The following is a 12,089-nucleotide window of genomic DNA, read 5'->3' as shown; positions in this document are numbered from 1 at the left end:
CTGCTTGACAGGGAGCCTGCTTCCCTCTCTCTCTCTGTCTCTGCCTGCCTCTCTGTCTACTTATGATCTCTCTCTGTCAAATAAATAAATAAAATCTTAAAAAAAAAAAAATTAAAAAAAAAAAAAAAAAAAAAAGAACCTGGATTCTGGGTCTCCTACAGCATGAAGTCCAGGCCCGGGTGCCCTTCCCTGACTATGGTGGATGCTCCAGACAGGCTTACTTGTTCTGGGCAAGAGACAGACTTTGTGGGCTATGAGGAGAAGCAGGAATGGAAAGCTGTGGAAGGCTGGGCACAGACGGTCCCCAAGTCTAGGGACATTCCAGGGACGGTGAAAGCTAAGGAAAGAGTGGCCAAGGGCCCAGGAGGAAAGGAAGGACATCCTGGGCAGAGAATACATCTTATGTAAAGACACATTCAGCACACTCAAGATCTAAGGTGCACACAGGAGGACAAAAAGCAAGGCTGGAGAGGAGGGCCAGGCCCACAACGCAGCCCTCCTGGAAGTTGGGACTTGAGCTGCCAGAGACCCCTGAACCCTGCAGGATCCGGGCAGCAGCTCCCCCATCACTCACTGGACACAAACACATGGAACATTACTCTTACCTCACTACCCCTTCCCCCACTATCAGTCTCCATCCTTTAAGATCACCTCCTAGTCTTATCCAAAAATCAGACCTTGGATGCCCTCTGTGCAACTATGAGGTCAAAACGAGGCTAGCAACTTGACTGAAGCAATTAACACTAAGCCAGGAAGCTAATCTCTGACAAGCAGCGCTGGGAGGGAGATCATGGGAGATGAGGGAGAGAGGTGGTAGCAGAGCTGCCAACGAAGCAGGTTGGTCCAGCCTGGGACAGGGTGGCTAGCTCTGCTGTGCTCTCCCCAGATCGTATCTGTACCTCTTAGAACTTCTGCTTCCTCCCTCAGAGAAACTGGTGGATTCTCTAAATGGGTTCGTGACCCTTGAGACTAGGGAAGAAGAAGGTACAGAGAGGGGATGAGGTGGTTCACAATGTCTGGGTTTGGGCTTAGGCAGTTCTGACTTTAATACGAGAAATATCACTGCAACTTCAATTCACGCGACCTCACTAAGACCCTGGCCACAGACTCTCCGCATCAGATGACTACTGCCTTCAAACGACCCGTTCCAACCTCAAAAGTCAAAGATTGAGAATAAAAAGTGCAGACTGCGAAGGTAGTGCACAATCCTGCAACGCCAGCAGAGAGGGGGCGAGCCAAATCTCGGGAGAAGAGGGACTTAACGGGTGGGGCACGGGTCAGGGTAGTGAGTCCATGCCCGCAGCACTCCCGCACCGGCTGAGCGCTTCTGGCTCCTGGGCACGCCTCCCGAACGCTGCCTCCAGCACACCGAGAAACACGTTTCCACGTTTCGGGCAAAGCTGGGGCAATGGGAGGGGGGGGACAGATGAATGTATAGGGTGGGCCTTCCACCGGGAGCCCCCAGCCGCAGCCCCGCTCACCTTGCACTTGAAGCCGGCGGCTGGCGGCAACAGTTCCCGCAGCAGGGCCTTGGCCACCTCGCGGCTGGCCTCCTCGCTCACGAAGTGCAGGTTAAGCACCTCGTGCGCCTCGAACTTAGCGAGGCGCAGCAGGGAGCGGAGCGCGACGCGGGCCTTGGCCTGCAGCGCGGCGTTGTGTTCCGCCTTGGTGAACATCATCAGCAGGTGATAGTCCACCGGCCCCGGCCAGCCGCCCTCCAGGCTCTTGGCCTTGGCGCCCAGGGCCGGCGCCACGGAGCCCCGCGCCAGCTCCAGCGCGGGCGGCGAGGGCACGGCGGGAGCCCCGGCGCGGGCCTCCTTCAGCCTCTTGGTGGCGCTGGAGAAGGTTTCCCGGCCCGAGCCGAGGTAGTAGAAAGCACAGACGGCCAGCGCCGCGGCCAGCAGCAGCGCGCAGTAGTGGGAGCGCACAGCGGCCAGGCGCGCCATGGCCCGAGAGCATGAGGGCCCGCCTCGCCGACCCATGCACCACCCACCCGCAGACAGAGCAGCAGGGGAGCGACAGCAGACACCAGCACCCTGGCAGCCACTTAGTGACCCAGGCGGCGGGCAGCGGCCATGGCGGGGGCGGGGCCGCGCTGCCCGGAGCCAATCCGCGGGCGCTGATGAGCGGAGAGGCGGGGCCAGGGCTGCTCGGCAGCCGCTGGGTCCTAGATTTAGTGGGATTCAAGACGGGAAGGATCGGGCGGTGGGTGAGGACTGAGACTTCGAGAAAGCCAGCGGGGCTGCAAGGAAGGTCTGTTGAAACTGGGCGTCCTAAATGCCCAGACCCAGACGCTAGAAATCGAAGCTGTGCCTTGAAAGGTATAGAGGCGCCCCAATGCAGGACGTTCGTTAGCAAAAATACTAAACTGGACGCACAAAAAGGGAAAAATTTTATTTCTGAACCTTTCTCCCCGAAATGTTTGGAAGCTTGAAGTCCTCTCTCCGCCGACTCCCTTCACACCTGGGAGACTAGCTGGGGCTAGGGAGTTTAAACTAACACGCTCCTTCCTCATTCACGGTAAATGAGAAATGCCACCTAAGGTGCAAATGGCCTGCCCAGCCCACTGGCACCTGAGGCCATGTAAAGGATGTGGCCAGCAGGGGGACCCTGCTGCCCACGACTTGGAGATAGTTTCCCAAGTACCAGGAAGTAACGTCGGAGACTTTTTTTTTTTTTTAAGAGACTAATAATACCTTAAGAGAATCTCAAGACGTGCCAAGTCGTTTTTCAAAAATTTTTTTAAAGATTTATTTATTTATTTATTTATTAGAGATCACAAGTAGGCAGAAAGGCAGGCAGAGAGAGAGGGGGAAGCAGGCTCCCTGCTGAGCAGAGAACCTGATGCGGGAGTGGATCCCAGGACCCTGAGATCATGACCTGAGCTGAAGGCAGCGGCTCAACCCACTGAGCCACTCAGGCGCCCCGTTTTTTCAAAATTTTAACTGAGGCACACTGAGGTAACTTGCCCAAGGTCACACAGTTAACGGCTTTGACCTTAGACAGCTGGGACACTTGACAACTACATAAAAACTCATTAACTTCAGTCTTCTAAGGACTGATGATAATACTACAGCATTTAAACATGTACAAATGATCTGCATGGTTGAAGGTCATAGAGGTGAAAATGCATGGGCAAATGCACATACGAATTATCACTCAGCAGTTTACTGTGCCATGCTCTTATTGGTGAAAGTGACTGGTACCCAGAACCACAACGCATCTTTTTTTTTTTTTTTTTTTAAGATTTTTTAATTTATTTGACAGAGAAAGAGTACAAGTAGACAGAGTGGCAGGCCGAAGGAGAGGTAGAAGCAGGCACCCCACCGAGCAGGGAGCCCAATGCCGGGCTCTATTCCAGGACCCTGGGATCATGACCTGAGCCAAAGGCAGCCACTCAACTGACTGAGCCACCCAGTCGCCCCACAATGCATCTCATTTTTAACTCTTGTTTTTTTTCAATCGGAGTAACAGTTTTCTGAAAAAAAAAATTGGAACTCTGAAGTGGGCTGAGTGAAAAGATCAATACATACTAATTACCTTGTGGGGGTAGAAAGGTAACCCAGTAGCTAAAGTAATTCACTCAAGTGATGGGCTCTTACTTTAATTCCTTTAATCCTCACAACCCTAAGAAGCAGAGGTATTATTTGCACTTTACAATTGAGGAAATTGAGGTTTAGAGCATATATTGCGTGAATTTAGCTGGCTAGTAATAGAGCCAGATCTCAACCCAAATCTTACTTCTGCCAATGCCCAAGCTTTTAGACAAGACTCACACTGAAAGCAGTAATTCAAGCCCTGGGTTGTGTGTATTTTACCACAACCTTCAGCAGATATTGGTTACAAGAGCAAGTTCTTCAAGTTAATCTAGCATGACTAATTATTAGACTTCAGACAGGATCCTTAATCTGAGCTTCAATAAGATCCATTTGGAAAACAGGGTAAATACTAGTACCTAAGCCTCATAGGATTATAAGACAATACATGAAAAGCAGTTAGAACTGTGCCTAATACTTAGCAAACAATATATATTTTATATATATATATATATAAAATATGCTAGAAACACCAAACTCTACAAAAGGGCTAAATAGCCAACAAGTACCCAAAATAGCGACCATAGCTTTTCTAGGGTAATTACAAATACCAAACTACAAATCTCCTTTAAGACTTTATTATATGTTCCGTATTATCTCCACAGCAGTGTGCTACAGCTATATTATATTCTAATTGTTCACTAGTAAAAAATCTGGAGTTGTGGCCCTCACCTTCACATCAATAATGTGGTTTTTCCTTATGCCACTTATTCTAGAACTTATTCAATTATTTTACTTTTCAGACCTTTACAAGATCACTACTCCTGATATTTATGGATAATAGAGGAGTGACAAGATAATTTAGATTTTACATAGAAAGGAAAATACTCGAGACTAGTCTTAACTCCATGTTAATTTTTTATTCCCAATTCTTTGACCATAAAGAAAAATTAATGTTGCAACTTCCTAAAATATATTGCTGGCTGGAAACTAAAACAGGAGTTGAATGAAGGTGGCCATTTATTTATTCAACAGGTAACAAGTGACCCCTGAATATCAAGCACGTAGTGCCTGAGGATTACACCAGTGAAAGAAAACAGAAATCTGTGCCGTCATAGAGCTTATATTCTAGCAGGAGAAAATAGAATAAGGAAAAGTATGTAGTGTGTCACGTGGTGACATGTGCTGTTTCCTCAACTCAAAACAGATAAAACTGGCTGGGTATAGACCCAGCTAAACAAAGAACTTTTTAAGCACAATAACTCTCTCAGTTCTCACTTTGGTCAAGACTTCTGACCAGAAATTAGAGATAATTGGTTTCTCCATCTGTAATATTGGGTAGATGATCGGATTTTTTTCATATTGACTAGTACCCAATACTGTCAAGGATACAGAGAAAGAAACACTTTCCTCTACAGCAGATGAAGGGTGGGTACTTTTCTGGAAGGCGCTCTGGCAATAACTAAAATCTTTCTGGGCCCTAAGAGCACTCTCAATTCTCTCCTATTGTGATGAAATGTTTCTCTCCAAGATGGAGGTTCCCAGATTTTGGTTGGCTTTGGAAGCACCTGAGGAGCTAGGTAAAAACACAGAGAATCAGGCCCTATGCATCATCAGTAAGCCTGGGCCTCAATAGTGCATCTTTTACAGACCAAAGTTTGTAAAGCGCTGCCTTAGATCTTCACACTGCCAAACTCTCCTTCTGCGTCAAACCTTGACTTAGATGTCACTGCCTTGATGAGTGGTCTCTAAACACTGTGAGGCGCTATCCTCCAACAATCTCACGAGGGCCACCTATAAAGTATTCAGTCCCATCCTTCTCCATTCCAAGAAGCAAGATGTCAAGAAAATAGAAGTACATCTATCTTTTATTTTTTTGACTGTAATATCCCCAATACCTGACTCATTGAATGAGCCTCAAAAATATATCTGCCCATTGTGAATCAGCATTTTTACTTCTGGGAATTCATCCTGAGGAAATAATTAAGAATGCATGCAAACATTTAGCCAAAACAGAGCTAGATTTAGGGTGGCAAGAAATTAGAATCAAATATTCATCAATAAAGTGGTTAAACAAAAATAATGATGCTGTTATTAAAAGTGATGTGTTCGACAAACTGCAAGTGGAAACTTTTCAAAATTAATGAAGAACTTATAGGAGACTCAGGAGACCTATTAGCCAACTGTAATGAATGGAACTTCTATGAATTCTAATTTGAAGAATCTATTTTTAAAAAGCACATTTGATATAATCGGGGCAATTTGAATACTGACTACATAATTTTATAGTTTAAGGAGATGAGATATTGTGATTGACTCTTTTAGAGATACATACTGAATGATTTGTTAGTGAAATGTCTGAGATTTTATTCAAAATCTGGGAAAGAGAAAAAAATGGGTGGTAGTATTGATAAAACGATGTTAGCCATGAGCTACTAGCTATTGAAATTATTTTACTTTCTTTATGCTTGAAATTTTCCATAATAAAGACTATTGAAAACCCTCCCCAAAGAAGACTTAGGGACTTAAAGATCTGTTCCCCATTTATTAAGTGAAAGACGCAGGTAACAGTATGGTCCCATTGTATATTAGCAAAAATACACACACCCAAAGTTCTAGAAAGATAAATACCAAGAAATTAAGCTTCCCCCTCAACGCTATTCAACAGAATTTCCTACAATGATGGACATGTTCTACAACCTGTCCTGTTCAAAACAGTAGTCACTAGGCACCATGTGGCTGAGTTCTTAAAATGTAGCAGTGTGAGAGAAGAATTCAACTCTTAATTTTTTCTAATTTCAGTTAATTTCAATAGCCACATGTGGCTGGTAGAGACCATATCAGGAGCACAGGAAGATGATGGAATTATGGATGATTATCTTTTTTACTTATTGTTAAACATTTTTCTAGAATGAAAAAGCATTGTTTTGCAATAGAAAAAAGTAGGTTGTTTCTTTTCATTTAAAACATTTACTCACTATTGGTGTGGGTTCTCTTCACAGAACCATTCTGAAAATGAAATGAAATGGAATAAAGCAAATCACACAGAAAAGTTTTATGTATCTGCTTTTAATTAACTTAAAAGGCAAAAACTGGTGGTTCACTTCCAGGTCTGTTCTTTCAAACCTCCATTTCTTCTATCTCAATTAATATAAAAACATGTCTTTGTTTATTAAAAGGATTGAGTGTGAATGTGTTGCCTAGATGGGGAACTTCAACAGATGTCAATCATAGTGGAAAATAATTAGAGCTAGCCCCCATCCCTGAAAAAAGGAAAAAAAGCCTTTGTCATTTTTAGCTAATAAATGCATACAGCTCTGTGATCAGGAAGAAAATATTTAAAAGATGAAAAATGGATTTCCTGATTGAAGCAGTCAGCAGATAGGATCAACTGGATCAATGTGACGGAGTTGAAAGGAATATGACTTTAAAAAAAAAAGAACAGACATGTTTAATATTTTATTTATTTATTCATGAGAGACAGAGAGAGAGAGGCAGAGGCACAGGGAGAAGCAGGCTCCCTGGTGGACTCTGGGATTATGACCTGAGCTGAAGACAGACACTTAATTGACTGAGCCACCCAGGCGCCCTAAACATGACAGCTCTTAACACATATGTCCGCAGTTATAGTTCACAATAAAGTGGAAGTCTGAGCATAAAAGAACTATGCCAGAGGTGAGATTTTTATTGACTTATTATCATAATTTTTCAGCATACAAAGTATTTAATCAAGTATAATATTTACAATTCTTACATAATGTACATTTTAGAATAACTATAAAGATATGTACTTTGCTCCATTTACAATGACAAACTACAGTAAAACTACATTCATGAATTAGGTACAAATCCTCTACATACTAATAAAGTAAATGGAGTGTTGGTTATACATTCTATAAAATATGCCTTTTCACAGGTAGCAAGAAATATTACATGTAATAAATCTTTATGACTGGAATGATCCAGAAATACCACAAAGCACAAATACACACATATAGAAAAGTAGTCCATCATTTCCAAAAGTTAACCTTTAGCCTTTGTGTACAATAAACGGTGCCAGCAATCTTCATAATGTAGCAAGCTTTCCCTGTTTAAAATGAACACCCAATGCAGGAGGTTGTTGAAGAAAAATAAGAAAATCTAAAACATAATATAGTGAAAAGACCAATGCAGAGAAAAGATTAATGAAACCTTATTTCCCTCCCCTTATTATTTCATTATTTTAAGTGGATAAATCTATGTAATTGGGAAAGGATGTCTACAAAACCATGTTTATCGATGTCATTATTTAGCCAAACTGAATCCAAGGCCCTTTTAGTTACCTTTCATTTGGAAGCATCAAGAATTTGATAAGTATATGGTAAATTAAAATCACCTTACCATGTTTTGCTTTCATTGTTTGTTATTACAAAAATGTAATGTTTCCTACCATTCAATGTCTTCAAATCTGTATCTATTCCTTCAAGGTAATTTTATAACCAGGTTCTCCCAAATATTTGGAGTCTTTGTTATGAAAACACAAGGAAAGCTGGCAGTCATTATCAGATTTTGCTACTTTACAATGATTTCAAAACATCTCCTGATACAAGTAAAGTGCCTCCGACTAGTACTCAGTCAGACAGGGGTTCTGGGGTCAGTTACGCCACCAACCAGCAAATCAATGACTCCCCTCTGTAAACCAAGAGGAGCAGCCCAGGATCAAAGATGAGAAATGTTGGCATTCTTAGATTAATGTCGCAGAAATCCTACTGTCAGAATCAGGTGAGATAAAGCAATGTCAACATATACTGTGAACAGAACAGCACACAAAAGGATGGTGTTATAGTTTCACCACGTTTTATCCACTCCTTTTATTTGTGAGAAGCTCTGAATCCAAAAAGGGTAGTAACTACTAGTCAGTGCTCTTTCCATATATTATGCAGGTGGAAGTCATTCTGGACATAATAATTCTATAAAAATACATCATTTTTCCTGCTCCTGTCCATGATCAAAAGTGCTATCAAACAGGAAAGTTAATACGACAATATGCGAGTGCTATGGAAATGTCTTCTTATTCAAAATGAGTACTAAGTTTAGTCTTAAGTACAATTTGGTTTATTGTCACCATACCTTACATGTGTAAAATTATATTTTTTAAAATACTGCCTAACACATCACAAACTTAAGTTGTCCAGACTGTGAAGATATAATTTTTCTTTCAACATGCACTCATGAAGAACCTAAGTACATATTCCAAATTAAATTATATGTTTTGGAAAGTAAACATCAAAGCTCACTAAAATCTACAGTGAAGACCAGTAAAAATTAGGTTCTGAATCCCTGGAAATGTACTGAATCCCTAGAAATTTCTGAATTTCTAAGAACTGTACCAAAGGTAAATTTTAAAAACCTCAGAAATCTTAAACATAACTGCAAATAACTACTCAATTACCTTTAGTCTAGTTCTGGTGTGAGACTGCATTTATGAGCTCTTCATAGTACTGCTATTTTATTTTGATGTTAATCTAGCTTTTAAGTTAATGTGCTAGGAACAATAAGCTAATAGAGCACTGACAAGGAACCAGAAACTAATATAAGCGGATCAGTTAAGGAAAGAAAACAAAGCGCTATCACATTGACTTATGAATCCCAAAAGTATGATTAACATTGTTCACACTGTACTTTCTCATAATGCATTGAGAAAAATTCACAGCATAAAACTCAGATTTGTTACATACTATATAAAAGCTATTAGTTGACGCAGCTAAATTCACCTTAGTAAGAGCCAATCTACTTTGTAACTACTTATAACTATTAATTTACTTTAGAGCCTTGCTATATTTACTGCATCGTTTCTGCCAAATTTCATCCAAATTGGGTCATGGCATATTCAAGAAATCAAGCCACTGGAATGTATTTTTGTATTGCCAGGCTCCCTATACTGATAAAGATTTAGTTCCTCTGAAGATATTCAGAACCATGATCATCTTCAAATACATCTCTAACCATTAAATTTAAGTAGAAACTAAGTTTAATAAAACTTTTATTATACTAACATTAATAAAACTCACGACTCCAGCCACATTGGTAACAGTGTCATAAGGAACTGCCTTCACAACCAGAGGCCCCAGAGATGATCTGGAGCACCAATGGCTGGATCCAAAAGCAAAACTGTTCAGGCTTCCTTAGATAAAGCTTAGGAGCTTTAGAAGTGAAGCCCTGTGATTAACTGGAATAGGCACTACAAAGGAAAAGTGAGCTTCTCTTTTTCTTTCTGTTCATTTTTAACATATTTTTAACATAACTTATCCTTGAACTTTTTGGACAACTTCAAAGTACACTCTAATAAAAATGTTACAGACCAGATCTGTGCAGAGCCAGATGATCTGTGACTCTGAGGTGAGAAACAGGGAAGATTTAATGTTTTTGTTACTGTCGTAATTAAAATACAGGCTTTGGAAGTTAACATTTTCTTAGAAATAACACAAATATATTTTATCCTTATCTAATATACAGTGATTATTACTAAATAAGCATTGTATGCACACTATTTGGCCAAATATGGAAACTTTTCTGTGACATGAATTTACTTCAGTCTAATTCCTATTTAGACAAATCCTGATTTGACATGCAATCAACTTAAAAAACTCTAGTCACTGGAGGGAGGGATGTTAGGAAATTTTATGTTTAAAATTTATTTTATCACCAAATTAAATATAATTTTTCTACTTATTTGGTAACGCAAATTTTAAAAACTCTTGTTTAGAAACCGAGTATCAATAATATGTCATGTAAAAGAAGATTAAACTTAATTCTTGACAATATTAGAAACTATAAGGCAAATTACTTAATTATTTTGTACTACTGACAAGATATGTCAATCAAAGATGGAATCAGACAAATTTATAGCATTTACGTGTAAATTAGTAGATCCATGTTCTGTAATTCAAGGGTGTTTCACGTAACCAAATACTAAAGATACATAGATGGTATAATTTAAAATACTGTATACTGTGTACAAAGGATAGATGTTGAAAAATTAAAAAGCAATTTATCATTACATATTTTAGTATAAATTGAGAAAACCTTGAGATTTTTCTTTTCCAGAAATTTTTCTCTCACTCAGTGCAATAGCAAAGTTATCCTGAAAAGGAGAAATTTTGAATACAAAAATGCTCTACATTATAACTTAATCTTGAAAGTTACAATCTGATAAAAGTATAATTTCCAACATTCAAGTAACCTTTGAAACATAGTTTTATTACATCAATAAATTTGTCAAGGTTTTAGGAAACCAACCCAACAATGAAGGACTACAACTTCTGTAAGTAAGGTTCTTTTGGTTATTTAAAAAAAAAAAAATTGTTAAGGGCTTCTTTATGCTTCATAAAATGGGATAAATCTGAAAGACTGAGTTACGTCTACTTGTACAGCCATTACATGTATGTTAACTTACACAATAACCAGGCATCTAAGGAATATCACTACATTTATGAGCAAATGGAGGAAACATATTCTCTAACTCTGAGAATTACATTACATATTGTGTGTATAACAGATAGGATACCAGAGAACAAAACAAAACAACAAAAAAAGTATTTTTGAACCACCAAAATTCATAACGTAAGCTAAAGAAAAGACATATTCTTCAGGCAGGCAGGACAGTTGGCTCTCATTTTGATGCAGACATGCTTGACTGAATGGTCCTCGGCATGATGCATAGAAAAAAAATCAATGCTACCACCCACTGGCAAAAACAGAGATTTCATCCAAACTATTAGCATCTTGTAACCTAGAGATGGCCTAAGTCTAGATTTTGTCTAAAAATAGCCCTTTAAACAGACTTTTTTTTTTTTAATAAAAGAGGTCCTAAAGTAGGTTCCTCTCCCAACTACTAGAGACCTACGTTTTAATTTATTAAAAAAATCAATGAATGGGGTACCTTTTTTCCAAACCACTCAATACCTACTAAAATTAAGTAGAGTTAAAGCAGTAAAAACTTGTAAGATTTCAGATGTACACATTAGGGGATCATTCAATTTAATATTTTCCCCTTAAAAAAACTCAGAATTTCTGCGAATCTTGCTGGAAACGATTTAATTTCTCTGGATTATTGGATGCCATTTGGGAAAAATCACGAAAAATATCCTGGTAGGTTTCATCACCTGCATGAAAGTAAAATAAGGACACTTTTAAAATGTATATAGTGAAAGTATTAATAAACATTCATTTTTATGGCTAGTAATTATAATTAGTCATATTCAAATTTTGCTCAGATGAACACTTTTGGAAGAAAAAAGACTAACATATATAAATGCTGAAAAAGCATATAGTGAAAGAAAAAAAAGCTATACCTGAAAAAAGCACCTCAGATGCAGCCACAGAGGAAAGCTCAGAGTTAGAAAAGAGCAAAGATGCAAGTATTTTAAAGCAATGTAAAGAAATACATTTATTTACACAGAAATTAAAGTCATTCTAAATGAGGTATAGTAAACAAGGCATTCTTTAAATAAGTATTTCCCTTGATCAAGGCCAAAAGAAAAGATCAATAACAAATACTAATGCTTCTGATGG

General features: G+C 39.5%; 2 protein-coding genes across 3 annotated transcripts in view; both read right to left on the bottom strand.

Annotated features, from left to right (window-relative positions):
• LOC111155075 (xyloside xylosyltransferase 1) overlaps window positions 1-1,982 on the bottom strand; it is a 156,078-nt gene extending 154,096 nt beyond the window's left edge. Inside the window, exon 1 of the mRNA XM_022515111.1 lies at window positions 1,482-1,982. Within this exon, the coding sequence (XP_022370819.1) occupies window positions 1,482-1,982 (501 nt within the window). The remainder of the gene's footprint in view (window positions 1-1,481) is intronic.
• Window positions 1,983-7,198: 5,216 nt separating this feature from the next.
• Window positions 7,199-12,089, bottom strand: part of LOC111154979 (ArfGAP with coiled-coil, ankyrin repeat and PH domains 2) — a 168,484-nt gene continuing 163,593 nt past the window's right edge. For both annotated transcript variants that reach the window (XM_022514935.1, XM_022514936.1), the window contains one exon: window positions 7,199-11,680. In XM_022514935.1, coding sequence (XP_022370643.1) covers window positions 11,580-11,680 — 101 coding nt within the window. In that variant the 3' untranslated portion in view covers window positions 7,199-11,579. The remainder of the gene's footprint in view (window positions 11,681-12,089) is intronic.

This window comes from Enhydra lutris, unplaced genomic scaffold (genome assembly GCF_002288905.1).
Source record: "Enhydra lutris kenyoni isolate GAN:26980312 unplaced genomic scaffold, ASM228890v2 scaffoldscaffold39, whole genome shotgun sequence".
Taxonomy (NCBI): domain Eukaryota; kingdom Metazoa; phylum Chordata; class Mammalia; order Carnivora; family Mustelidae; genus Enhydra; species Enhydra lutris.
This window is presented reverse-complemented; position numbering and strand designations above follow the sequence as displayed.